General features: G+C 48.5%; 2 protein-coding genes across 4 annotated transcripts in view; one reads left to right on the top strand and one right to left on the bottom strand.

Moving 5' to 3' along the window:
• Sla (Src like adaptor) overlaps positions 1 to 17,314 on the top strand; it is a 28,412-nt gene extending 11,098 nt beyond the window's left edge. For 2 of the 3 annotated variants that reach the window (XM_069991442.1, XM_069991441.1), the window contains 6 exons: positions 7,444 to 7,543; positions 8,625 to 8,711; positions 8,921 to 9,024; positions 10,876 to 11,007; positions 14,272 to 14,404; positions 15,428 to 17,314. In XM_069991442.1, the coding sequence (XP_069847543.1) occupies positions 7,444 to 7,543; positions 8,625 to 8,711; positions 8,921 to 9,024; positions 10,876 to 11,007; positions 14,272 to 14,404; positions 15,428 to 15,641 (770 nt within the window). In that variant the 3' untranslated portion in view covers positions 15,642 to 17,314. The remainder of the gene's footprint in view (positions 1 to 7,443; positions 7,544 to 8,624; positions 8,712 to 8,920; positions 9,025 to 10,875; positions 11,008 to 14,271; positions 14,405 to 15,427) is intronic. The other variant, XM_069991443.1, reaches the window with a different exon arrangement.
• Positions 1 to 27,282, bottom strand: part of Tg (thyroglobulin) — a 188,328-nt gene that overhangs the window by 54,844 nt on the left and 106,202 nt on the right. The window contains exon 41 of the mRNA XM_069991843.1: positions 25,111 to 25,313. Coding sequence (XP_069847944.1) covers positions 25,111 to 25,313 — 203 coding nt within the window. The remainder of the gene's footprint in view (positions 1 to 25,110; positions 25,314 to 27,282) is intronic.

The raw sequence follows: 27,282 nt of genomic DNA, 5'->3' as shown, positions 1-27,282 counted from the left end.
TTTCTTGTATTTGGGGGGATGGAGGGTGTAGGTCCCCTGAGAGCTTGGGAAGGGTGCCTCAGGGAGGCCAGGTGTCCACAGGGCGAGTCTGGGGCGACCTGCTTCCCACCCTGAGTCATATTACCTGGGGCATGGTGACCCTTTCCCAGCAGAGGTGACCAAGCCTGTTTGTCTTGTCCCCGGTACCCTGCCTTGGTAGAGGTCACAGAGCAAGGACGGCGACCCTGCCCTGCCCTGCCCTGCTATTGGCTACTTCTCTTTCTATGACTCCTGTGGCTCTTTGGCAAGGAAGACTTCTTACTTCCTCCAACATGGAACCACTTAGCTGCCCAAATTACACAGTCGGATGGTCTTGTCGACGCCCCTACTGAGCATGAGAGCGCCCTGTCCCCCACATCCTCCCGAGTCTCACGCAGGGCACTGCTTGTGGCTTTTAGTTTTCCAGTCTCATATCTCTCTTCTCCAAACCAAATGGAGAAAAGCACAAAGCACATCCCCAGGACCAGGAAATAAGGGAGGACAGAGGAACTGTCCTGCGGAAGGGGCCTCCCATGAACTGCTTGGCCACTGTGCCCTGATGCAGAGCCGCCCCGCTGGGCCCCTTCCTGCCGTCCCAGGCTGACTCAGGTCACAGCCTCTTGCTCAGGTCACTACGACTACTGGGAAGCTGGCTGTACAGTGCCTAGAGGCCCAGCCATCTCAGGAGAGACCCCGTTTAAAGTTGTGGCCTTTCAGCCAGTCACAGAAGGGGCTACACACTTGAGCGAGCCCCATGAAAACATCAGCCTCTAAGGACTTGCTCATTTACCTTTCTTTTTCCAAATGCAAATTGCCACAAAGTAAGTTTTTCTTTTTCCACTGTGTGGGTGGGAGGTCGAGGGGTCTTCCCCTCCACCCCTGGAGGGAGAATTCCCCAGGTCGCACCGCTCTGTGAGCCAGGCAGCCACATCAAGCGCTGGCGGCAGCTTTTGTACCCCCGACCCTGCAAAGCTCCCCTTCTCATCCGTCCTAACTTCACTTCCTCTTTCCCCTGACATCTATTGAGACCTAAGGGAGAAGGTGATGCTATCACTCCAATCTGCAGGGTGCCAGGGGAGAGCATTCTTCATGGAAGTAGCTTCTATGTGAGCATGCTCATCTGAGGTGTCTCCACCCACAGTGCCCTGGCTCCCTGTTTCAGGCCCGCCTGTCACACCAGCACTCTCTGACATCAGCCCCCAGTGACCAAGTGTTCAAGGCACTAAAGCCTAAGGCCCTGCCTGAAGAACAGCAGAGCCAACCTAGGGACTCAAGGAAAACACTTCAGACCTTTGGGGAGACTCTGAATACCTTGGGATGTGGCTTTGCCAGTCTATGTTCTCCTAAACTAAGCTTTCTAGAACATTCTTCACCAGGCCAGTTCCCAGCAAGTCATGCAACTAAATCTCTGTGGCAGTCCTCTATAGGAATACTGCAGGTTCCAGAGGCAAAGGCCCAGGCTGAGCCCCTGGTCATGTCCCTTGGAGGCCATGTGACCTTAGGGACGTTGCTCGCCTTCCATAGAGGACTTGGTGGTGAGCTGTCTTTGCCACAGGAGAGCCCAGAGCAGTGAACTGGCAGAGGTGGGAAGTCGGAACACTCTCCTGGGGTCAGCTGCCCACACTGTCAGTCCAAAGGGTCCCAGACAGTCAACATCCTCTGCCACCGAGCTACTTCAGACGCCTCCTGTGGGCTGGTGACAGGCATACAGAACAGATGAAGAGCCAGGACCTCCCAGCAAAGGGGGAAGTGGCGTGTTTTCCACCCCCCCCACCACTCAGTTATTGTGCTGTGATCTTCCCCCTCTTTATCTCTTCCCCTCATGTCACTCGGCTCTGCAGGGAGACATCAGCTCACAGGTGATCATGCAAACCAAATGTGCCAGGGTCATGGCTGCTCATGGAAAAAGGGCTAGAGAGGAAGAAGACCCAACTATCCAAACCCACCTTGGAACTTCTTACTTTTTCAGTGGTGTTCTTCAAACCACCCACATCTATTTCAAGCACTACGCTACACCTACTAGTCAGATGCCACGATGGTGGGCTGAGCATGAGCAATAGCACTTAGCTGTATTTCTTACCAGCCAACCATGAACCCCTGAGAGATGGTGAACCACAGGCCAGTTTCTAGATTTGTTGCCACTCATCACAGCTAGGGGTGGGAAGGGAGTTCACAGCAGAGTTCTCTGTTTCAGGTTGTACAGTAGGAATTGTTATGGAGTGGCTGGGTGCTTATGGGTGCTTGTCAGATAGCATTCCAAGTGGTTTATACGTATGAATGTATGACTGACGCATGCAGGTATAACATATTTGCACATTACATGCAGATTGCATACTACACGTGAATTCATACAAAGAAACTATTACTTTTCACAACACCCCATTAAGGGATTGATCATTATTACCACTCCAAAGTTCACTTAGGGAAACTGAGGACATGCAGCTCAGAAGAGGCCAGGGAGCCTGAGTCTAGCATCTATCTTTTCACTACCTCAATTTATACAGAGTAGAGCAGCTTTCAAGAGGTTTGGAAACTCAGAGAGAGGCTGTTCTATCTCAAGCTGGGACAGCCTGTCTGGCCACAAGATTCAGTGACACAGATATTTGCCCCTAGGTGAACCCCTAAGCAAGCCTCCCATATGAAATGTTGAACTAGATTCCTACTTCTACTAATTCTCACTCACCCACTGCTGGCACAGAGGCTGGTGTCAGGGCAGAACAGCCAATTTCCATTTAGTGAAAATCATAACACAACCAACCCATCAGATTCATGATCTCGCCTTGCTTACAGCAGGATAGATTTTAAAGTTAATATTAAGAGACACATCATTGGTCACCGGTGTTCTAGGTGAATCTTGACTGTGACAAAAGAAGCTATCTGTTTGGGCATCATTGGCTGGTTACTAACGCTCTCTGAAAAGCTGCACCTCAACTGTCCTGCTGCTGCTGCTAGGGAATGGTAATGGGAAGGAGAGAGGAGGATGGGAAAACGGTGCCCAAGCAGGATACACTCTGAAACTCTGAGGCCTGCAGGCTGCCTCCCTTCTGCTCTGCATTCTGCCAGCTTTGCACACAGTCAACTCTGCTGACCTCTCATGGCCTCAGGGTTGATCTAGCTCCACGTTTCCCACTAAGTTGGGAGCTCCCTAGACTACTGGGTCTCACTTCCAAGGCCTCAGTGAAATCTTTCATATATGGATGAAGACCCTCAGACCTCGGGGGCAGATTGGAGGTCCTTTTTCCAAGCCAGACTACCAGACTATGGGCTCCATCTGATTGGCTCTGTGTGTGTGTGTGTGTGTGTGTGTGTGTGTGTGTGTGTGTATGTGTGTGTGTGTGTATGTGGTGTACGATATGTACTGTACTATACATATGAGAACATCAAGCCGGAAGTGGTAATCACTGGGCCTTTCAACCCTGCTCCCACCCTGTGTGTGGCATCTTTCCCCATTTTGAAGGCACTCTTGGAGTGGGCCTTTGTTTAGGTCTGTGAGGACCAGGTGTTGATGGGGACAGCCCGGAAACAGAGCAAGTAAGAACTGTGTGCCTCAGTGAAGTGACCTCAGGCATTGAAGTCCTCACCTTCTCTTGACCATGTCACTAAGTTTTTCTCTGGCTTTGGCCTTCACTGTTCAGATAAGAATCCACATTCTGGCAGAACTGGAAGGGCTAGGTAGGGAACTGGAAGGCATGAATGACTAGTTTCCTACCCAGGTATCAATGACAGTGACTCGAATGTTTTCAGCTTTGAGAAACAATTACACTCTTATCAAGAAGAGAATACTAGAAAAAGCCCGTCCTTGCTTGACAAATATCTGTGGCCAGGAAGTTTGCCTGGGCTTCTTCGTGTCCTGGATCACTTGCTGCTTCACACTTTTCTGCATTCTGCTTACCCCGCCTCATTGCTGAGTTGCACTCTCAGCAAATACTTGATGTCTTGATTTTGTTTTCTGTGCTCATCAAAGGGATTTGTGTTTAGATGACAAGAAGATCACACAGTATATTCATATCTGCTCACCTAGATAGTCATAAAGTTGAGAACATGCAGCTGGGATGGTCTGTGGGTTATATAATACTTAAACCAGTTTGAGAAATGGGGCTGGCTGCCAGTCACTGAGGCCAGACATATACACCACGATGACACATGAATCCATCACCTGAGGCAGAATGTGAACAGTTAAAAATAAATCTTTCCCCAAACTGTAGAGCTATGAAGTGGTAGAGGCGGATTTAAGTCAGGCCTGATTAGTTTTAAAGCCAGATCTCTTCCAGTAAAGTCCTTGTGAACATTTTCTCTGGATTTCTCTCATGCGGGGCTCATATCTCTTTGTTATTTGCTTCCTTCTCTCAAATCTGTGATCATCTTCTCTCTGCCCTTAGCAGAGTTTCTCTCCCTCTGCTTCATTTAGGCATTGGGTTTGATTCAAGTGCTCAGCTCCCCACAAGCCCAGGGGGCTCTGGGAATATGGGGTGATGAAGTACTTGAGCTTGAGCAAATGGAAATACCTGCCTGGCATTTGTTTCCCTGTAGGGACCAAAGCTCAGAGAGGATGGGAATGGAGCTGGCACCTGAGCTTGTCACAAAGCTGCAATAGGCTGCAGTAATAATTTTTCAGTGATTTGCCTGCTTTCCTAATGCTGGTGGTAGGGTGCAGAGAGCCACCAGACCTGTAGATAAAGGCTCCTTACCAGTAATTTTGGTGAAGCTTAGCTATTCTTGATATAAACACACCATGGAAATTCCACCAGAAGTTCACAGTATTACCACAAAACTGAAACTCTAGCCCAATCGCTTCCATTCCCCCACTGGAACACTTGTTTCTACAGTGGGATGCCACTTCTGTTTCTGCTTCTGTTAGTTAGCTTTCCAACAGCACAGATGATAGCAGTTCTGCTCTGTTTCAGTCTTAACATTAAACCAGACACCAAACTATAACTCCTTCATAGACACAGACTGATCTAAGGCCCTTGTCTTGGCACAGGAAACACATTCTGTGCCTCTCATCTCTGCCCTTCTTTCTTGTCAGGCGTTCTGGGACACCTCCCTTATGTCTAGACCAGCCAAAACCAAGCCCAGAGTCACTCCTGAAGACCCTATAGCCCAGGGACAGCTGCACCTTGCGTTCCAGAGCCCAACCAGGACAGGTTCAGGGCTCTGAATACATGATGACATGTGCTCTGCCTTTTGGGACCCCACAGCAAGGTGGGGAGCTGACAGCCCCACGAGGGTAATACACATGCGACAATTCAAGTCTGGGATATTTGCTTCCAGAGTATGAACAGCATAGTAGAGAGTTGAACCTCTTCCAGGCGGCTGGACCTGAGCTTGTGGGGAGGCAGGGGGAGAACATGAGCGGGAACATTCTCATCGGGGGCTCTGAAGGCTAAAAGGCAGCTGGGTTGATGAGTAAATGTCGCTTTTTACTGGAGCCATTGGACTAGGAAGAGTCTAGACATCATCCTCAGCCTAGGTCCAGGATGGGAAGGGTGGTTTGTGTCCAGTGCTGCATGGCCCACCTGGGCGGCTGGGCAGAATTGCCAGAAAGCTGAGAAGCCATGGAAGCTCTGGCCCTCCTAGAGTCTGCACCTCACTTGGCATGCACCACTTCGTGTTCTTTTTCTAAAACGGATCTAAATTTGCATCAGCTCAACGTACCACCAGATCTCCCCTCCTTAGAACTCAGGTCTTCTGACTCCAGAATCCATACAACATTAGTGCTGCTTCTAATCATTGGACTATCCATGGAGTTTCTCTTTTAATTCAGTGAGGTAGAGTGAGGGAAGATCTCGGTCCACATAGACATACAAACAGGCTCAGGGACGGTGCACAGTTGGCCAGGCCAGAGACCTTGCCAGGCTGGTCCTTCTGTGGTCTTGGTGCTGCTTTCCTCAGACCCCTGGCTCTTCTCCAGGATGTGTAAGGATGCCAAAGGTCACTCGGTTTCTACCCCATATCTTAGATTTACAGTTTCCCCTCGTGAGCACCACATTTGAGTGTGCTCTGATAACTTGTTCCTGATTTATTTGCCAACTGATAACCAAGCCCTTTACCCCAAACCCATTCATCGCCCTCACTCATCCTGGAGCTCAATGTGTCCGTTCAGCCTGCTTCAGAGACTTGTTGTATATAGGACACAGGAGCTGTAAGAGACTGGCTGGAGTCTCAGCAGGGAATGTCTTTGGACAGAAAAGGGCTCTGCCTGCCTGCCTGAGTGCTGGGAGTTTATCCGTTCATGGCCAGGCATAGGGTCAGCATATGCCCTGACCACCACGTGAGCTCTAGACCATGGGCTCCATGGGAGCAGGGGGCACCAGCTTGCTCACCGTGCTGGGCCCAGGGTAGAGGGTCAGCTACCAGACCTGTGAGCTCAGTTCCTGAGGCAACAGGTAGAGCCGTAACAGAGAACAACGATCACATCCGCTGCTTTGTAAGATGTTATTTCCTCCAAACACACGCAGATATTACCCTTATCTGATGCATGGAAATGAAATTACAGTAAATCACGAAGGATGTAAAGCAGATATCATCTAGTGTCAAAGGGGAAATTCATGCTGTATCATTTTCTCTCCAGTGTAAGCCATCATTCACATAAACCAAACAGGATTCCTTTCTTCCCCAAAGTCCACTGAAGTGACTTTTGACATACACACAATGAAAAGTACTTAACTTTGCTTCTCACCCACCCCACAACCAATAAAAGTCCCCGTGGAATACATTCCCAGCCTGGTGCCCACTCTCTACAAGAAAGAGTGTCTGTGTATTTATGTATTTATGCCAGTTCTGGGGCTTGAACTCAGGGGCTGGATACTGTCACTGGACTTCTGCTCAAGGCTAATGCTCTGCCACTTGAGCCACAGTTTTTTGGATGTTTAACTGGAAATAAGAGTCCCATGGACTTTCCTGCCTGTGCTGTACCAAACCTCCATCCTCAGATCTCAGCCTCCTGAACAACTAGAATTCTAGGCGCGAGCCCGAACTTATTTTTAACCTCAGAGTTTGAGATTCTTTGGCCTAATCCTAACCTCTAACTGATGTGGAGGTAGGGCCACCGGCCAGGAGAGGACACAAGGCCAGGCAGATTCTATTGTGCCTGTTCATTCCTGAGATGGTGTCATGCATCCACGGTCATCTCATCTCAGAAGGACCCTGGAACCAGGTTTTAGCCCCATTTGAAAGAAGGAGAGACTGAGGCTTGTAGATACAAGGCAGATTGTGTGACATCTGTTCGTGGGTCTCTGGGTCCCCATTTCTCAATGAGAGCATCAGGTCCCAGGCAGGCCTGTGAATGGGAGGGATAGCCTGCTCTTGGGTTCGTTGGGCTCCCTCCCCGCCCGCAGGGCAGGTGCCTGAGACTTCCCAGGACCTCATGGCACCCACCTGCCTCTCTGTTCCCGGTGATCAAGACCCACCTTCTTTGCTTCCCAGGGCTGGAAAGCGACTTCCTGGCTGTGCTGAGTGACTACCCATCTCCTGACATCAGCCCCCCGATATTCCATCGGGGAGAGAAACTACGTGTGATTTCTGAGTGAGTGTGCTTTTCAAAACTTTTATAGACTTCAAGACAGGAAATCCTTAGCTTTAGGTGGGAGTCCTTCGATGTTTAGCTGGCCCTACCATGAGGTAAGAAATTTAGCCCCTACTGTGACTCCTCCCCCCTTAATGCTGCCAGAACGATTAGACCTTCGTTGGCACCTTATTGCCTGCCAGATGAAAGTTAAATAAGTAAGTTGGAGTTTGAGACCCTTTATGACACCAATTCTGCTTCTTGCCCTGCCTCCTACAACACATCATGCTGTGTGTGGAATACTATATACCAAGGAAAGCTGAAAAGATGTCTGGGTTTAAAAATGCTTCTGATAGGGCTGGGAAGTTGGCTCAGTGGTAGAGCGCTTGTCTCACAAGCATGAGGCCCTGTGTTCGATTCCTCAGCACCAAATAAGCAGAAAAAAAGCCAGAAGTGGCACTGTGGCTCAAGTGGTAGGGCACTAGCCTTGAGCTGAAGAGCTGAGGGCCAGTGCCCAGGCCCAGAGTTCAGCCCCCATGACCAACTAAAAAAATGCTTCTGATGACAGAGAGTATCATCTTCTGTTCCTACTTCTCTTCAGTTGGATTCCAAAGACTTTATGGAAAGAAATAGGGCTCTGAGTCCCTCATATGAATCCTTACTGACATGAGTACCATCTTTGGTTTATACTTCAGAGTATAAAGAGACAGAAGGCAGTTATTTTTAGGAGCCTCTGACTGTAAGCATCAGTTGAAGACATCGGCTGTTGGCACAGGAAGGGGGGCACTGCCAGCATACGGGGAGGTCCCCAAAGTAGCTTGCAATGCAGTGTCTATTGAACACACACGCTTTAAAAATCATATTAAGTGAAGTAATCCAGACCCAAAGAAATATAGGTCCCACGGTTTCCCTTATTTGCGATAACTCTGTACAGCATCTTTCCAATAAAATAATATTTAAAAATTCAACTTAAAAATGAAACCCCAACCTGGCCAATCATAGATCTTGAAAAAGTAATATCTCATCTACGGTGGGTAAAATCATTTCTCTCTGGTCCTGCCATTTACCTCCTCACCTGTTCCTGTGTATTTTGTTCCGACAGCGAAGGGGGATGGTGGAAAGCTATTTCTCTGAGCACTGGCCGGGAGAGTTATATTCCTGGAATATGTGTGGCCAGAGTCTACCATGGGTGAGTGCGTGTCTCCAGTAGAATCATTCATCGTCTTTAGGTGGGTGACTCAAGATGGTATGGTCCACTGGGGAGGAGGGGCTGGGTGGATCAGCAGCACTGTTACCCCAGCTCTGGCCATCAGAAATGATGAGACCCAGGCAAATTCTGTCCATCCTCTGGGACATGACTTCCCCAGGAGTAAGAGGTGCTTTTCCTGTCCTTCCCAGCTGGCTGTTTGAAGGGCTGGGCAGGGACAAGGCAGAGGAGCTGCTGCAGCTGCCAGACACAAAGATGGGCTCCTTCATGATCAGAGAGAGCGAGACCAAGAAAGGTGAGCAGGCCCTCGACCTCACGGGCAGGTCTGAGCTCCACTCCCCCTTGTGGATGAGCACAAATGGATCTGCCCAGTCAGCTCCTACAGCCAAGGCCCTACATGTAAGCAAGAGGCCTACCAACAGGGAGTAAAGCTGGCTGGGTACTGCCATCAGCTCGGCCTGCCACAGCCTCCCCTCGACTCTTGTGGGAGCATTTCCCATTCAGTAGAAGAACATCTGTGGTCCCTGCCATGCACAAGGCTGTACCACCACGGAAGTGACAGAGCTTAGAGAATGAGGCCAAATCCACATCAGAGCTCACAGGCTCACTGTGAGCTTTACTCGTGTGACTTCCTGTACCACAGAGCACAAAACACGCTGTCCTTTCTGTGGTTGAAGGCCAGGGTCCCAAAGTCTAGTTTCAGCAGTTCTACAACTACCTCCTCTCTCTGACACCCAGGTTCCCTTAGCTATAGCTCAGGGTCTCACCATAGGTAAGCGCTTAGCATGGTGCATGGAGTGTAGTCCAGACTTCAAGTCACAGGAACAAAACATTCAACAGCTCCAGCTCTCCACACCAAAGAGTCATCCTAATAACTTTTAATGCAGGAAAGCATTCAGGTTGTCAGCCTGCTTTTTGCCCACTCGCTGTCAGAGAATGGAAAACAGCATCTAGGATTTCACAGGTACCTCAACAAGAACTGGAACCATCACTAGCCTGGGTGGTGGAGAAGCAAGCCTGTGGGGCCTGATTCAGAATGCTAGAACAAATGTTTGCCCCAAATCTTGAATGTGCTGGAGGAAAGCAAGATAAAAGCAGAATCACAATGCCTTCTACATGTCTTAAGGATCTCCTGATGGGGGCCACCCAGGCCCCCAGCCTCCTAGGCTGGCCTGGCCAAGAAGGGGAGGCCTACACAGAGGTACAACTCATCGAAAAATGCCCATGTCCCAGGTCTGATTTGTGTGTAGGCTCTGTCTTGGCCCCTGGATATGCAAAGTCCTGATGAGTTTCCACTTGCACCTAGACAGGAGGAGAAGTCACACAGTGGGTAGTTCCGCACAGCTGGGTCCACAGGCTGCTTGGGATGGGCCGGAGGCCACACCCAGGGCTGCTGTCCCCAAGTGATGCGTCCCAGAAGTGAGAGCACATCACAGGCTCTGCGGCTCCGTGTCTCCACCCGTACAACACCTGGGACCGTCGGTCCCCAGCTCTCTGAGAATGAGTGGGGGTGTTCCTGACATGCCTCCATCTCTGCTAGATACAGATGGACAGCACAGAGCTGAGGAGGTGCCGCCACCTCGCAGCACCTTGGGGACACGCAGTACAAGGTCCTAACTGCCACTCGCACCACATTTCTGAGAAAACCAAGCTTAAGGCCACAGCGAGCAGGGACCAGGAGAGAAGGAACAACCCGAGCTCCCCCAGTGTGTCTTGTGGTAGCACTGGAGGGCGGAGAACCAGGGGGGAGAGCTGCAATTCCCACATCTCAGCAAACTCCCAGGAAAGATTCACAGGCTGCGGAGCCTGGATCAGCAGATGACCGCCAGGCTACAAGCCACTAAGCAACATCTGGAGCCAGGGAGATGTGGGAGCAGTCCAAATGTTCACCTCCACAGCAAGAGGACCAGGCCTGGGTGCCAGGAATGTCTGTACTGCAGATTGAGGGGGTTGGTATGGGAGCACCCCGAGGGCTCTACACAGAAGCAGCAGCTAAGGGAATAGTCAGTGCTGGAGGTGATGAGTGTTGGTATACTGGCAGTGTCCCTAGGTGAGCAGCTCTCTGCCAGGTGGACGGGAGCTGCTCTGTTGGTCACCCTTGGGTGGGGACACGTGGATGCCACTAATGGGCCCTTGCCTCCCATAGGTTTCTATTCGCTGTCGGTGAAGCACAGGCAGGTGAGACACTACCGTATCTTCCGTCTGCCCAACAACTGGTACTACATCTCCCCGCGGCTCACCTTCCAGTGCCTGGAGGACCTGGTGAGCCACTATTCTGGTAAGGCACAGGGGTCTCTGTCCTCTGCATGCTCACAAAGGGTCTAGGCCAGGGTGTGGGTCTCACAGACTTGTCCACGTGTCTGTTGAGAGTGAATTTCAGGCCAAGAGTAGCTGTGAGTACAGCGTACAAATCACAAGGCACAGAACCTCAGGCTCACCCTCTCTGTAAATAAAGGCATGCCCAAAGGCATAAACACAGGTAAGGTACCCCTCAGCAAGGCAGAGTCACACTTCCAGGGCTTTGTCCTGAATGTTGACTAATTTCCCTTTTTCTGCTTGTCAACGTTCTCTTCAGCTTTGAGGGCCAACAGCACCCTGCCTGTGAGATACAGCCCTAGGAGTTAGTATTGGACTCTACCCTCTCCATCCCCTGTCTAGGTGCGCCTCTCCCCCGTGCCTTGGTTGTAGTGCCATGTGGCCTGGTTAACTATGAGCAAGACTGTGTTTACCAAGGAGCTCCTGAAGACTAGGGATTGTGTTATATCCACTTGTGCGCCCTTACCGTACCTTCATTTGCACACATTTTCTGGGCCCAGGAGAGGGTCCCAATTTTCTCAGGCTGATCTGGAATGGAGAGGAGCCTCCAACAAGATTTTGGTGGGGTATGACACATGGGGAGTCAGAGGGAGAGTATTTAGATAGGCCATGAAAGCCCTGAACTTGCTCAGGAGGTGGATTTGCTCAGGGGAGAGATTGAAAACACCAGCTCCACCCTCCTACCTACCATGATTATATTCTGTCTGCTCATGGTGGCTGGCCTTGCTGGACCATTCAGCTCTTTGTGTCTCCTTAACCAACCAGTGCAGATACCAGCTGCAGCTACTTGCTGGGGCGTGGGGCTAGATGGTAGAAGGTGCTGAGGAATGGGCTGGCATCTGACGTAGAGCAGCTGTCCTTCCTCTTCTCTTCCTATGCCTTACTAGAGGGAGGATGGGTCAGTACCTCACACTGTGTTAGTATCTTTCCCCTTTATGGGTTCAGGATTTCAGGTGCTGAACGTTGCACCTATGGGAAACCTTGCTAGTATTCTCTAGGATTTGGAATCTTGTAATGAAGAAGCAAAGGCGCCCACAGCCTTTGGCGTAACACCTCTGAGCAATAAGAAACAGCAGATGTGAAGGAGCAAGGGCTTCTGGGAGAGGCCGGTCCTCAGTAGGACCTAGGCTATGGAAGCTCTTGTGCAGGCCCTCCACCTCTCAAAGCCTCTGTTCTCATTCATGCAAAGTGGTCAGGAATAGGCCGCTCACAAAGGGTTAGATGATCACTTAACATCAACCTTTATGTGCCGAATCCAGCATAGTCTGTCATGCATCAGATGCAAACTAATTGCTAAGACATTCTCCTCTGTGCTGGATAAAAGACTAGAAGCTAGCTAAAACTGAAAGAGGAAGGGAGTCCTGGAGACAGCCACTTGCTGGGTACACACCCAGCTTGGCTGTGGTATTTGGCTCTTAATGACAATCATCTGAGGGTGTACAGACCACAAGTTTGCATAGACAACAGTAAACATGAAACAGATGCTCCCAGCAGGGCTCCGAGGGACCAGGAGGCCAAGTCTGCCTGGGCTGTGGGGCCCTGGGGAGACCTCACACTGGCGCCGACCCTCCTGGCATCCAAGATCACCATTGCCTTCCTCTGATTGACTGCAGAGGAGCTGAAAGCCCAGGATGTTTCCCATGATCCTTCTATGAACTGTTCCCGCAAGGCAAAGGAAAATGAAGGGGAAATGAGATGTTTGACTGCAAGTTGCTGGAGTCCAAGAGGATGTTGGGACAGTTGTGTAGACAGTGAATGAGACTCTGTGATTCACCTGAGAGTAATGCAGAGTTCCTCTGTCCTCCATTCAACAGGCAATGGGCTGCTTTGGGAATATGGAACTGGCTCACTGGTTCACAGCCAAGGAGATGGGGCTGTTGGGTCACATTTCTGTGCCCCTTAGAAAGTGGCTTCCCCCCAGGATCCTTATTCCAAAACGGTCATAAAAATGACGACACAGGGTTGAAAGATAAAATGGGTGAGGATAGCTCAGCACTTGGGTATCACATGTTGTGAGTGTGAATCTGTTCAACATTCTTTTTTTCTTTTTCTTTTCTACTACTTCTTTTTTTGTTCCCCACATAAGCCAGTCTAAGGCAGACCCTCTCTGAGCCTGGCCTGCTATGCTCTGGAACACCCGGAAGTCTCTGAGTATTGTGTTTGGCTTCCTCTCCTCCTCTCCTAGGCTCAAAGTCCTTTTTTCTTCAACCAAGAGTGGCAATCACACAAGGAGCACATGACTCCAGGACCCCATGCCATTCCTCCACGTACACGTTGGGCTTCGAGTGAAAGCAGACTAGAACCCAAAGCAGACGCGGGCTGTTCCTTTTAGCTGGGCTTGCTGGGCTTCTGTTCTTGCACAAGGACATAGGGGCAGCTCCACAAATCTCAAGGGGGCAGGGTGGCACCAGCAGTGTGGTGCACTCCCTAAAGCATGACAGCAGGTGACCTGAGACCAGGGTGTCACATCCTGAGTCACTGTGTCTTTCCAGGAATGAAGGAGCTGCTGGGACTTTTGGTCTGGGTCTGGCCTTATTGGGGGCCCAGGACAGCAGAGGTCAGTGTTGTTTCTAAGGGCACGGACATGGGGTGGGGATCTGATACATGGAGGCCATTCAGAATCCTGTGTTCAGTGCTCTGGAAGACCCAAGGCCATGCAGGCTGAGGTGTTCCTGAGCCAAAAACAAAGTGGGTGGATTTAATTTGCATGCTCTCTCTACAGGATACCTGTGTCATTTCTCTTTTTTCCCACCTCCCTCTCTCTCCTTCTCCCTATCTTGTTTTCTTCTTTTTAGTGCACATGGCCCACGAGCTCTTTGCTCTTCTACATGTTATCCTGAATGCACTAGGAGCTTTGCACTGGGCCCCATTCTTGAACACAGGCTCAGCTTGCAGTTAGAGATCTGAAACGGCTGCTTCATGTGGGCCTCTGCCTGATGTTCTCTGTGTGTTCCCTGCTTCCCTCATTCTGCACCTGAGACAAATGAAACTCAGAGAGGTTCCAGATCACTCCACCTGGGGCACAGCCAAATCCCTCTCTCTGCCTTCCCTAGCGAAGGGCAGAGCACAGTTCACTCAGGGTGGTGACATTTCCCAAACCACTGCCATTCCCCACCAAGCCCCTTCCCCATCCTGGCCTCAATTTTCATGCCAACAACCCAGGAAGTCTTATTTCTGACTGGCTGTGAGATGTGGGACCCTGAGCATCATTTGCTTCCCTCCACAGAGGTGGCGGACGGCCTGTGCTGCGTGCTCACCACACCCTGTCTGATGCAGAACACGCCCACTCCAGCAGCCAGTGCCCCCGGCTCACCGGTCACCTTGCGCCAGAAGACCTTCAACTGGAAGAGGACACCCAGGTGCGTGCATGCACGTGTGTGTGTGTGTGTGTGTGTGTGTGTGTGTGTGTGTGTGTGTGTGTGTGTGTGTGTCCCTCAACGTCTGTGAGCCAGGCACACGAAAACCACAGCCAGGGATCCCGAGAGTGGGCCCAGATTCTCAATCCCACAGACCCAGACTGGGATATCACACAGTCTATAGCAACTTTTCATCAAGGCTTATAGTCCCTTGCTCTGCAAACATGTACCGAGTCCCTAGTCAGTGTGAATAGTACATTTTCTAGCAGCAGTATACCACCTTGCTCTTATTTATTAGGATTTTAGGGAGTGACATACACACGGATCTTATATAAGTTTAACATCATTTAAAATTCACTCAAGAGTTAGATACCACCACCAAAGTCCTAAGGTGACTCATTTTTTTTCCTAAGAGGAAAATATGGTAGTCATGCCTATAATCCCAGATACTTGGGAGACAGTGGTAAGAGGATCATGGTTTGAGACCAGACTGGCAAAAGTACAAGACTCTATCTCCAAAATAAACTTTAAGCAAAAGGACTAGGGTCACAGCTCAGGTGTAAAATACTTGAGAATTCAAGGCACTGAATTCAAAGAATACAATATTTTATCAGTTTGTTGTATCCATTCCACTATTAAAACTGAATTTTCAGCTGTGTGTCTATTTGTGAGTTTGATCAGTGGACATATATTAATTGAACATAGATTAGCGTATCTATTGGTAAGTTCAAAGAAAATCAGAGATCAGAATTATATAGATAGAACACTTTTTCTTGTAAATATTTGCTACTATTTCTAATTGAAAGGTTTGTCTGAAAATAGAGGTTCAGAGAGGTTAAGGGGCTTGTCCAAAACCACACAGCCAGTCCACAGATGTAAGCACCAGAATTGAAACGATAAGCTCAAAGATTAACCATGCTTTTTCGTTTTCTTTCCTCTTCTGCTCATTTATTTTTGTTGCTCGGCCTCTCCTTCTGTTCACTCTCTTCTTTTCCCTGCCTTTGGCATCTGCTTTCTAACTCACAGACTGCAGGAGGACCCCGAAGTTGCAGAGAACCCTCTGGGGGTGGACGAGTCTCTCTTCAGCTATGGCCTTCGGGAGAGCATCACCTCCTATCTGTCCCTGACCACGGACGAAACCAGCCCCTTCGACCGGAAGAAGAAGAGCCTCTCGCTCATGTACAGCGGGAGCAAGCGCAAGAGCTCCTTCTTCTCAGTCCCCCCCTACTTTGAAGACTAGCCAGAGGACCCACGGCCTGGCTCACACCCAGGGTCCCCAAAAGGCAGGGGCCTCTGCTCCCTGGACACCGCGGGTCCTCCAGAGGCCAAGCGAAGCCACATAGGGGCTGCATTGTGACCAAAGGAGCTTCTCCTCCTTGGTGTCTGACCAGTGCTGTGATACCACACGGCTGACTCATGATGAGGAGACACACTCCTGAGAGTCGTGTGTGTGTGTGTGTGTGTGTGTGTGTGTGTGTGTGTGTGTGTGTGTGCGTGTGTGTACTTGGTGTGCAGCGAAGAGCAAGACATTCACAGGAATGTGCAAAGGGACCGGGCTCCAGCGTATAGTGCAGAGGGTCCCACTCCACTGTCCCAGGAGAACGCTTTTAATGATAAAGCCTGGGAGGAAGATGAGCCACAGGCTGCAGCAACAGACAAGTAGCTGGGTCTGCAGAGTGGCCCTTGATGAAGCCACTGTCGCCAGCCCAGGGACACCTGAGCGTGCACCCCATCTCTTTCTAGGGGTCTTGTGACACTAGGCACTAGCCTGAGAGACTTTGCAGTGCTGAGCCTTGAGGCTCCTCGGGCTCTCTGCTGTCAAAGCCACTGTGGGAAGTGGGCAGTTGATTGTCTTTCTCCCAGGAGGGAACATGGGAGAAAAGGAGGCTGCTGGGGGACAGGCAGAAATTGCTGCCATAGCACAGGCTTTGGGAACACATAGCCCTCCGTGGCCAGAATGGAACTTCTGGGGCTCTAGGGCTTGTCTGGAAAGCACCTTTGGTCTTTCAGTGTGGTCTGGCAAGGTGCTGTGAGCCTGAAATGTGCTGCATGGTGTGAGCCTAGAGCAGCATGAAGAATCTCCAGCCCTCAACAACATGTCATGGCGGAAACAGGAAAAGCAGATCAGCAGCTAAGCGGACATTGGACATGACCCACCCACAGGGAGCAAAGGGCAGGTTCAGGTGAGGGCAACCAGGAAGCATGGAGGGGTTGCTGGACTGAGGAGACTGGTTGGATTTTCTTCTCAAAAAGCAATGGAGCCATTCTAAAGGATTAATGCCCCTTGCATTTGATTCTCAAGAGGGTCAGTCTGGCATTCATGTGAATAAAAATGCTGCACCCCAGGAAAAGGGGGAGCCAACGTGGCTGAGTTCTGCCAAATCCAATTACAAGAGGTAACGGAGAACGTGCAAAGCATCCTGAGACGGGCGAGCCTTGGTCCAGGAGGCTGCCAGACGGATCCTGCTGGAAGCAAGACAAGGAAGATGCATGCGTATGTCAGCATCCCCACCCCATCTGGGCTTGAAGAATTCTGGGACGGAGGGGTGCGTGTGTGTGGTATGGTGTGCCTGTTACTGGTACATTCATTCCCCAGTCCTGCGCTCAGCCTGCAAGCCTCTGACTCCAAGCACCTTTGCAGTTCCAACCCCTCCCATGGGGTGGGTTCAGTGACCGGCCAGCAGTGAGGGAGGTATGTCATAGTGAGAGCGGGACCCCCCCTCCTTGCAGGACAGGTGACCTCCAGACTCCAGATGCCAGCTCAGCATCGTTAGTATCCTATTCCCCGTGGTCAATGTCATGAGAACTTTGGAGGGAGGCTGTGGGGAGACATGTAAGTGGGAAGCATTACATTTTGTGGAAGTGTGTATTTATTCCTAATGTAAACCTAATAAATATTTAACCTTGGGATAAGATGGCTTCAGGATGAGATGGGTAGAGGTTTCTTGCAGACACTCAGTGGGTTTTGAATTCTTAAGGAAGCTTGTAACTGGAAGGCAGGGGCAAGGGTTGAAAGCAAAACTATCCTGGCCAAAGGTATTTCTTGTTTGGGATTGCTTATCATTCTTGAAGGCAGGGATATGGGTTGAATGAGAACAACTCTTCGTTGATCACTATGAAAATTCTATGTCTGATATGGGTACAGAGGCTCACACGGGGCAGGGGGCGGGGTGAGATGGGAAAGACCATAGTTCAAAGTCAGCCTGGGCAAAATCTTAACAAGATTCTATCTCAATCAACAGACAAACAATCCAGATGTGTTGGTGTACACCAGTGGTTCTAGTAATGGCAGAGGCTCTGGATAGGAGAATAGAGACCTGAGGCTCACCCTGGAAAAAACAGAAGACCCTACCCGAAAAATACATAAAAAGCAAAATGTGCTGGAACTCTCATCCAAGTAGTAGAGCACCTGCCTAGCCAGCACAGTGTTCTGTGTTCAAACCCTAGTACTGCCAAAAAAAGAGAAAAACTCATTTGGTACCCAAGCTACCATTCTTCTTAGAATACCTTTCCACAAATATTTTCAGGACACCTATTCAATAGACTTCTCTAGGTGCTGGTGGCCACAGCCACTGATGTCACAAATGCTGGTGTCATAGATAAGCAGGATGCTTTCTGAGGAATTGGAGTGACATGCAGATACTGAAACTCCTGCAAGAAGAGGCAGCATTTGAGCTGTGTCCTGAAACAGAGCAGCACATAACTATGTAAAGAGGTACTATGAAGATGACAGGGCATCAGGGCCACTCCTGCAGGCAGGAGAGCGTCTGCAAGGACACTAAGAGGAGAGGGTGGCCAGCGCCGGAGGTGCTAGGACAGAGGTCTGCCCTCAGGTGAGGAGGCCTGCAGGGTCCCAGGAGGGAAGGGGAAGGGCTTAGCATTCTCTGAGGGAAATAAGAAGCAATGGTAAGGGTCTAAGAAAGGGAAGTGGTGACATCTCATTCAGGTGTTTGAAAGGTCTCCTGGTTATTGTGTACTTTCTACTATGTATGTAGACATACATACACACATATATGTACTTTCTACTGGATTATATATATTCATATATATATATATGAATATTGTTAGTCCATAAAAAGGAATTTAAAGCCAGGTGCCGATGGTTTATGCCTATAATCCTAGCTACTCAGGAGGCTGAGATCTAAGAATCGTGGTTCAAAGCCAGCCCAGACAGGAAAGTCCATGAGACTCTGATCTCCAATAAACCACTAGAAAACTGGAAGTGGCACTGTGGCTCAAGTGGTAGAGCGCTTGCCTTGAGCTGAAGAACGCAGGGACAGTGCAGAAGAACACTCAGGAAAGTTCCAGATCAATGTATTTCCCAGCACCAGCATTTCCAACTGGAGATTCCAAGGAAGAATGTGATTCCCTTCACAATGCCAGGAGGGCTGTGCTATATGAAGGAGCCTGCTTCACAACCCATCACGAAAAGCTTTTGTACCCAAGCCCAGAGTTCAAGCCCCACGACTGGCCAAAAAACAAAAAACTAAAAAAAAAAGGGTCAGGGAAGGTGGCTCAGTGGTAGAGCGCTTGCCTTGCATGCCTGAGGCCCTGGGTTCGATTCCTCAGCACCACATAAGCAAAAAGAAAAAAAGCCGGAAGTGGCGCTGTGGCTCAAGTGGTAGAGTGCTAGCCTTGAGCTGAAGAGCTGAGGGACAGCACCCAGGCCCAGAGTTCAGGCCCCACCACCGGACCCCCCCCCAAAAAAAGGAATTTAATTATGTTGTTGGCAAGACAGTAGATAGAACCAGATATTATAGTGTTAAGTCACATAAGGCAGGTTCAGAAAGACAAATAGCTCAGGTTCTCTCTCATATTTGGAATCTAGACCCAAAACATTACAGATGGCATGAGTAGTAAAAGGGAGACTGTTGGGGGTAGGAAAAGGAGACAATATGGTTTGAAACAGCATCATGAGACCCACTAAAAGCATTAAAAGCAATAATAAGTGGAAGGGGCTAATAAAGACGAATAGAGGATCAAACCTAATATCAACTGTACAAAAACCCACTGTAGTGACCGTCTACTCGACCAGCGAGGAAAAACGACCACCACTCCAGGAGTCTTCTCAGATCACGCTTTATTGGAGAGCCTTTTAGTTGTAGGAGAGCTTGGGCGCGAGAGAGCGTGCACCCGAAATACAGCCGCTTATATAGGGAATTGGAACATGGGTCTTTCTATTGTTGGTCGCCTGCCTTTCACCGTCACCAGGTGTCATGGGATTGGCTGGGAACTCTACCTGGCTCGTGCACGCGCACAGCCCAGGCGTCCCGCCAAGCACCGTCTGGAGTGGTAATCCTCAAAACTGCAAGGGAGTGGGCGGAGTCTCGCCTCGGCTCCCTACAACCCACAGTGAAACCTTTATACAATTACTATATGTTAATAAAAAAGAACAAAAATAATGAAGAAATAAAAAAATATTCAAGGGACATTTGCTATTTTTTCAAAATAGCTGATTCATAGCTTTTAAAGTAGTATGGGTGAATTTTATTAGCAGAAATATAGTACATTGACCAAAAAGCAAAGATTAAGAAGGAACAAGGCTGTCTTCTAACTCAAGAGCTCTGAGTGATGATATCCAGGATTGACAATCTTCACAGTAAGATAAACATGGTAGGTGTCAACCTGAACCCCTACAACCAGGAAGCAGAACAAGCAGAAGAGAGGCAAGCCAAGCCTAGGCGAGGCCAGTCGGCTTGTAAGGAATTCTCCAATCACAGTTTGAAGCCAGCCTGGGCAAGGAGTGTGTGAGACTCTTATCTTCAATTAACTACCAAAAAAACTAGAAATGGAACTGTGGCTCAAGTGGTAGCATGCTAGCCTTGAACACAAAAGCTTAGTGCTCAGGACCTGAGTTCAAGCCCTAGGACCAGCACCAAAAAGAGAGAGGGGGAGGGAGGGAGGAAGGGAAGGATGAAAGGAAGGAAAAAAGAAAATAAATGTATGGCAGAATTTCTATTCTTCTCTTAGCCAAAAGGCAAGAAGCACTGGACAGAATTTCTAAAAACAAAACAGAAAACAAAGAACTGGTAAATAAAAGTCTCTCTGCTAAGATGAGATTTCCTTTGTGTTGAGAGACTTGGAAAGTCTTGTTAAGTCACAGCTCTGCTGTGCCCTGAGGAATGAGAAGTATTGAATGTTCAGGGCACACTGGATATGCTGAGCACAGAACAAAGACAGAAAGGCCTTCAAGCAGCTGTGGCTTTCTGTAGGTGTGATATAGCCAATGCACCTGCAGTGGGCAGGTCCTGCAAGTACCGCCATAAATGAAACAGGAAAGGGAGCAGAGAATCTCATTCCAGGCAATTCAGGAGGCCAGGGGCTGTCTGGAGGGATACAGAATTGGGGCAATGCAGTAGGTAGAGTGGGCAGTCTCTCCTGGGGCAAACTCTACTCTTCCCTTCCTTAAACCAGCCAGGGGCTCAACATTGCAGAACCCATGTTTGTAACAAGATCCTTTCCTCTAACCTGGCCCCAGGACAGGTAAAGTGTGGGGCTTGCTTCTGTTTGGAGGTGATGTGCTGAGGCAGAGGAAGGGAGACATGAATGTATTGGGTTCCTATGGTGAACAGGGCACCTTGCAAACTTAACCATGCTGCCTTCCCGAGGCCTCGGGAGACAGAAGTAATCATAGGTTTTACATGGGTGGAAGGGTTTTGACCAAGGCCACCATATTTAGCTAGGCCTGCTGCCCCCCCCCCCTGCCCCTCTCAGTTTGGGCCTTTCCCTTACCTCTTACTTATTGAGACATTGAATTCCTACAAAATCAGCCTCAGGGAAACATAGGATTTGACTTTAGCATTCAGGCCCTAATGCAGTCCCTTCTTTGCTGAGTGTCCTTTGGCAGGTCCCTAAACCTCCCTGACTTTCAGATTTCTTGTATTATTTTATACTTTATATTGTTTTTTTTTTTTTTTTACAGGAAACAAAATAAAGACCTAGTGCCAACTAATGCGAGGAATCCGAGATAAGATATAACATTTTGTAGCCCAAACTGTGCTAAACTAATGCAGGCCATGAGTGACCATCTGAAGTTGCTTTTGATGGAGGTTCCCACGGTTCTCGCCTCCAGATTTGCAGACTTAAGATTTTTACCAAGAATAAGTTGCTAACTCACATCCGCTCCCCAAGCATCTGTTGATTAAGAGTATGCTTACAAGATACTACTATACTGAAGGCTTTTAGTCCTCTCGATTTCAGATAATCTCGCACGCATCCAAGGATTTCTGGGAGCCATTGTGAAAGCCGCTTCCAAATTATTAAACGGATTGAGTTAATTTTTAGACACACTACCTTGTTAAAACAGATTCATTTCTGAAATTCCCCAAACACCTAAACCTAAGCCTAAAAGAAAAGCCTGCCTTCTGGGTCCCTTTGAGGCACTTGGATGCCTCCTGGGTCCTAGTGAGTGCTGGTTTGGTTGCTGAGAAGCCCCTGGAGAAGGCTCTCCAGGATCAACTCAGAGAGAGAAGTTTGGTTTCTATAGCAGGATTCCAAAGCTGTTATTCCCTTCCTCTAAGACAGACCAACCTGAAGAGGAAAAGTGCAGAAAACCAGAGCCAGTGGACAAGAATCCCAAGAAAGGGGTGTGGATGGGGGCTCAGAGGCTAGCCTGTGGTCCAGGCCCTTGGCAGCACCATCAGGAAACTGGCCCATTCACCTGTACACTTGCTGCCATGAGCATCTGCTCATGGCAAGCTGTGCTGAGTGCGATGTCCAGGGCTCTGTGGAGAGCAAGGTACACTGCTGCTTGCTCTCTGGAGCTTCTTTGGTGACCAAGCAGATGGTCTAAGAACAATTAGTCACTGATGAAAATTGTGATACATGCTGTACAAAAGAAGACCCAATACCATAGCTAGAGCAAAAGTCAAGTTCTAGGTTGGAAGGTTTTCCTAAACAAATGGGCAGGCAAAGGGCAAAATGAACCCAAGCCAGCCAAATTAGCTCCAGGGAAAGAAATCCCAAACCATGCCTCTCCTGGTCACCCCTAGAACGCCGTCACCGTTGCCAAGCCACAGAAGGATTCTGTCCATGGTGGTGATCTCCATGCCGCTTTGTCTTTCCTTCACTTAGGTTACTGTACAGTCTCCCTATTGCTTCTCTGCCTCTAATGGAGCCCTCTTTCAGACACCCCCAGGAGCTCCACCTCCCCTCTATCCTGCCCATGACAATGCCTCCTTGATGTTGGTTTGATCTTAGGTGTTAAGAAGAGATCAAGTTTCTAACCAGATAGTGGCATATGATGGTAGAAACCAGTATGTCCCCAGCTTGTTTTTTTTTTTTTTTTTTTACAATAAAACTCCCTACTTAAGGCTTCATGTATATGGACTATATCTGATACAGATATGTAAAATTATGAAATGCCCACCTTGCACATGCTAAAATCCTAAGCACATCCTAAAAATACTAAGCTGAGCACCAGTGGCTCACACTGGTAATCCTGACTATTCAGGAGGTGGAGATCTGAGGATCATGGTTGAAAGCCAGCCCTGGCAGGAAAAGGCTGAGAGATTTTTATCTCTAATTAACCACAAAAATCCAGAAATAGAGCTGTGGTTCAAGTGGTAGAGTGCTAGCCTTGAGCAAAGAGCTCAGGGACAGCACCCAGGCCCCAAATTCAAACCCCAGGATTCACACCCACACCCATACCACACACACACACACACACACACACACACACACACACACACACACACACACACACACACACACACAAATCTGTTGATCATAATCTTCATTTCGCTAAGACCAGATAACTACCATTCCTATGATTCCTCCCACATTTCCACAAGCCTTATAAAATCTCAAATCCATAGCATCCTTGATGCTTATACACACAGATTCCCTTAATTAATTTCTGCTTTTTCTATTAAAGTCATTGCTTTGCTTCTTTACTTTTGTGTGTATTTCCATTTAATTCCTTGTTTGAGATGCTAACACTTCAGCCCAATACAAGATGACAAAAGGATCATCAAAGGTAGGGAGGCAGATTGGCAAGAGGCACTGATGACTCAGAAATGGTGACAACACTGATGCAACATCAGACATGAGTAAGCAATGTCCTTCTCCTTTCCTCCTGATCAAGGGTGTGGGTCCCTAGAAGACTTGTATGTAGCTACAGGATCAGAATTGCCAATGAGGAGCTCTGTCCATTAGGGTGGTTGTGATGACTCTTCATTGTTTTATAGCTTACCCTACTATATAGTCTCCAGAATGTTTCTCTGCCTCAACCTCATCAAACCACTTTCCACCCAGCTCCAAGGGAGATCTTCCTCCAGAGAATATCTAAGCTTAAAAAGTCTTCAGTGGCACACCATGCTCACAGCAGCACTATTTATTATAACCAAAGAGCAAACAACCAGACATCTATTAACAGGTGAATGGACAGACAGACCAAATGCAGTCCATCCCTGCAATGCAATTCTGTTCAGCCTGAAAGTGGATGGATTTTTCTGACAGTGTTCTACCATAGATAAACATTGAAGACAAAGTGCTAAGTGGAATAAGCCAGACACACAAGGGCAAATCTCACACAATTCTGCTAAAATGAGGTACTTAGAGTTGGTAAATCCATGGAGACAGAAAGTAGAATAGGGGCTTCTAAGGGGCTCAGTGGATAGAGTGAGAAGCTAACCTTTAGTGGGTGCAGAGTCTCTAGTTGGGATAATGGTAGATAGTGATTACACAGCATTGCAAATATGCTTCATGAACACACATACAAATGGATAAAAATCATAAAACAAAAAACTGTCAAATAAACAAGACACTTGAATAGCTCTGCATACATTCAGCACAAAGCCTGAGCTGCCCAGGGAAATCTGGCCCCCCTTTGTCCCACAATGTCACCCACAGAGCCCATCCTCCATCTGTTCCTCACACCAGGATCTGCATGAAGTTAATGCCTTGCAGCCTTCAACATTTAGCTCAGATATTCCAGAGAATGATCTCCAGAGACATATTCCTTCTACTTCCTCCTTTGTTTAAGGCTTCCTCTTTGACCTGCTCCAAAATCCTTGTACAAATCTTTATATTAAGTGTCCCCATGCCCAGTTCCTGCAAACCGCATAGGAGATGGGACATGTTTTATTTATTGGAGTATTTCAAGAAGCTGGCACAGCATCTTGCTCAAGCTGGAAGCTGGAGCTTGCTCATTAGAAGTTAATGTCAGAAGCATAAACACCAGAGCTCTCATACTGTGGCCAGCCAGCTTTTTTCTTTGATTGCAGCTTCTGTAATCTTCATCATCATGTGCTATAATCATCATCATCATCATTGTATCAACAGTAGAGCTATTATCACTACCACTATGTCTACCCTCATCACTACCATCACTATCATCATAAACAGCACTATCTTCATCATCACCATTGTCAGCATCACACCACATCGTCACTACCACCACCACCATCATCACCATCAGCAGCACTATCATCCTCACCCTCCTCCTCCTCCTCCTCCTCCTCCTCCTCCTCCTCCTTATCCTCATCCAGCAGACATTTCAGCCTGCTCAGTAGAATCCTGAATAGTCAAGTCCTGTTTTTGGCTTCCATTTGTTGATACGTACACCAAACTCTACTGAGGCTCTCTGAGGAAATACAGATACTTTGAACATGAGTGGGAATAGAGTGATAGCAGGATCCACACCCAGCACAAAAATAAGAGAAGACCCAACCATGGAAGCCAGACCAAAAGTAGGGCAGACCACTCACCATCAGAAGAGCCCTCCGGAAGAGCCTGGGGCTGGTGGCCCTTGTCACAAGAAGGTGGATGCTGGCTACATCAGCTCCACCCCGGTCTGCCGCCAAGGTCACACGCAGAGGGTCCCCACCAAATGCTCCAATGTGAGTCTGCACCCAGGTCAGGGCTGCCACCTGATCCAACAGCCCCCAGTTGCCAGTCGCCTCGCCGGAGCCTGCAGAAAGGAAGAAAGCTGTTCGTCTTTTGTGATTTTACAACTTTTCATTTAAAAATCACACCCGGAATCAGTGGCTCAGGGCTGTAATCCTAGCTTTTCAGGAGGCAGAGACCTGGAAGATTGCTTTTAGAAGCCGGTCTAGGAAGGAAAGTCTGTGTCTTTGATTAGCCAGCAAAAAGCTGAGCTGGTCTGTGGCTCCTGCTTGTAATCCTAGATAGTCAGGAGGCTGAGATCTGAGGATTGGGGTTTGAAACTAGCTTGGGCAAGAAAATCCATGAGACTTGAGGCTCTAATTGAGCACCAAAAGAGCTGAAAGTGGAGCCATGGCTCAAGGGCTAGGGTGCTAGCTTTGAGCAACAAAGCTCAGGAACAGTATCCAGGCCCTGAGTTCAAGCCTCAGGACTGGCATAAACATAAGCTGCTCTGGAAAAGCACAAGACACCAAGTCCAATTCCTGGAACCAGTAAGAACAAAAGCAAAGCAAACCAAAAACATAGTACTTCTTAGGTCAGGCAGGGGTCTCCTCCAGGGAGCCTGCGCTCTGGTCCTCAAGATCAGTACAGGGAAGGACACGGGGAAGAACATGAGCTTTGATCTGGGTCCGACTTCCACCTTGGCCTTTGCTAGTTAAGAGACCTTGAACATTATTAGCACCCCTGAGCTACAGCATCTTTTTTTTTGTGGATTTCTTAGGAACTAGAACTGTATGCTCAGTTCCTCCACTTGTCTCAGCAATCTGAAGGAAGGAGATGGTCCCTGTCCTACATTTCCTGTTGCAGTTTGGTTCTCTCAAACACTGGCCAAGTCAGGCTGGGGTTGTGGATCTCAGGCCTTTCCACTGCCTATAGCCTTAACAGTATGAAACTAAAATGATATTTCTTTCCTTTCCACAGAATTCAAGAACCATTCATTCACTGTGGTTGGCACACTATGGTTTTTTTTTTTTTTTTTAATTGTATTTTATTTTATTTGAGAACATACTGTACAGAGGGGCAACAATTACATGGGCAGGATAATGCATACATTTCTTACCAAGCATTGCAGCCTCCTCCTTTGTTTACCCTTCACTTCCCTTCCCCGCCTCCCCCCTCCCCCCACCCAATTTTACCCCCCTCCCCCCACCCAATTATACCCCCCTCCCCCCCCACACCGAAATTGTAAAGCTGGTTTTGACATGACATTTTGTACTTCTCATTGTTGCAACAGGTCCACCTGAATCCTTAAACGACTTGTTTGTCCCCATCTCCTCCACATGTTATACTAACATCAAATATAGTGAAAGCGGGGGTTACACGGCACACTATGGTTTTAATGAAATATTTGAGACACAAAAGAAGTATAGCAAAAATAAACATTTCTCTTTATTTTTGGAGGATAAGACTTGCCTCCCCCTTCTGATTGTGAGTCCATGCATCCTCCCTGCCATTCTGTTTCATGAACTTATTCTTCTGCGTCAAACCTTGAAGCCTGGCTCTGGCTTCATCTGAGGTTCGCACCCTTCATTTCTGACTCTGTGCTCACCAGGCTCCGTGATTCCTATCTCAACTTGAATGTACATAGCTCTTAGGCCTCCAGAAGCCTGACCAGCAGACCCCTTACAGGTCTCCAGAAGGCACTGCATTTATGATTAATGGGATTTGGTATTGAACAAGAAACTATTGTCAAGATTCCACATTCCCACATAGACAAAGCTAGGAAAAGCTTCCATCCCAATTGTGGAAGCTAGAATTGACAAAGCTGAAGGGAACCCCAGCTGGGAGTCTGCTGGCAACACTAATTACTCTTCCAGCTGGGGAGATTTGCAGAATTTCTTCAAGTGCTGTACGTCTGGTGAAGCCATTGACACTGCATGACCCTCACGATGGGCTTTTCTAGATGGCTCATGGGTTCCATTCATCAGGATGAATGTGTTTGTTTCCTTCCTTCCAGGTCTCAGGCAGCTCAGGAGAGCAGGGTGTGAACTGAG

The sequence above is a fragment of the Dipodomys merriami genome, unplaced genomic scaffold, assembly GCF_024711535.1.
Source record: "Dipodomys merriami isolate MVZ:Mamm:240054 unplaced genomic scaffold, mDipMer1.0.p SCAF_4, whole genome shotgun sequence".
In the NCBI taxonomy this organism is placed as follows: Eukaryota; Metazoa; Chordata; class Mammalia; order Rodentia; family Heteromyidae; genus Dipodomys; species Dipodomys merriami.
Note: the sequence above shows the minus strand (reverse complement) of the source record. Positions and strands in the feature narration are given on the sequence as shown.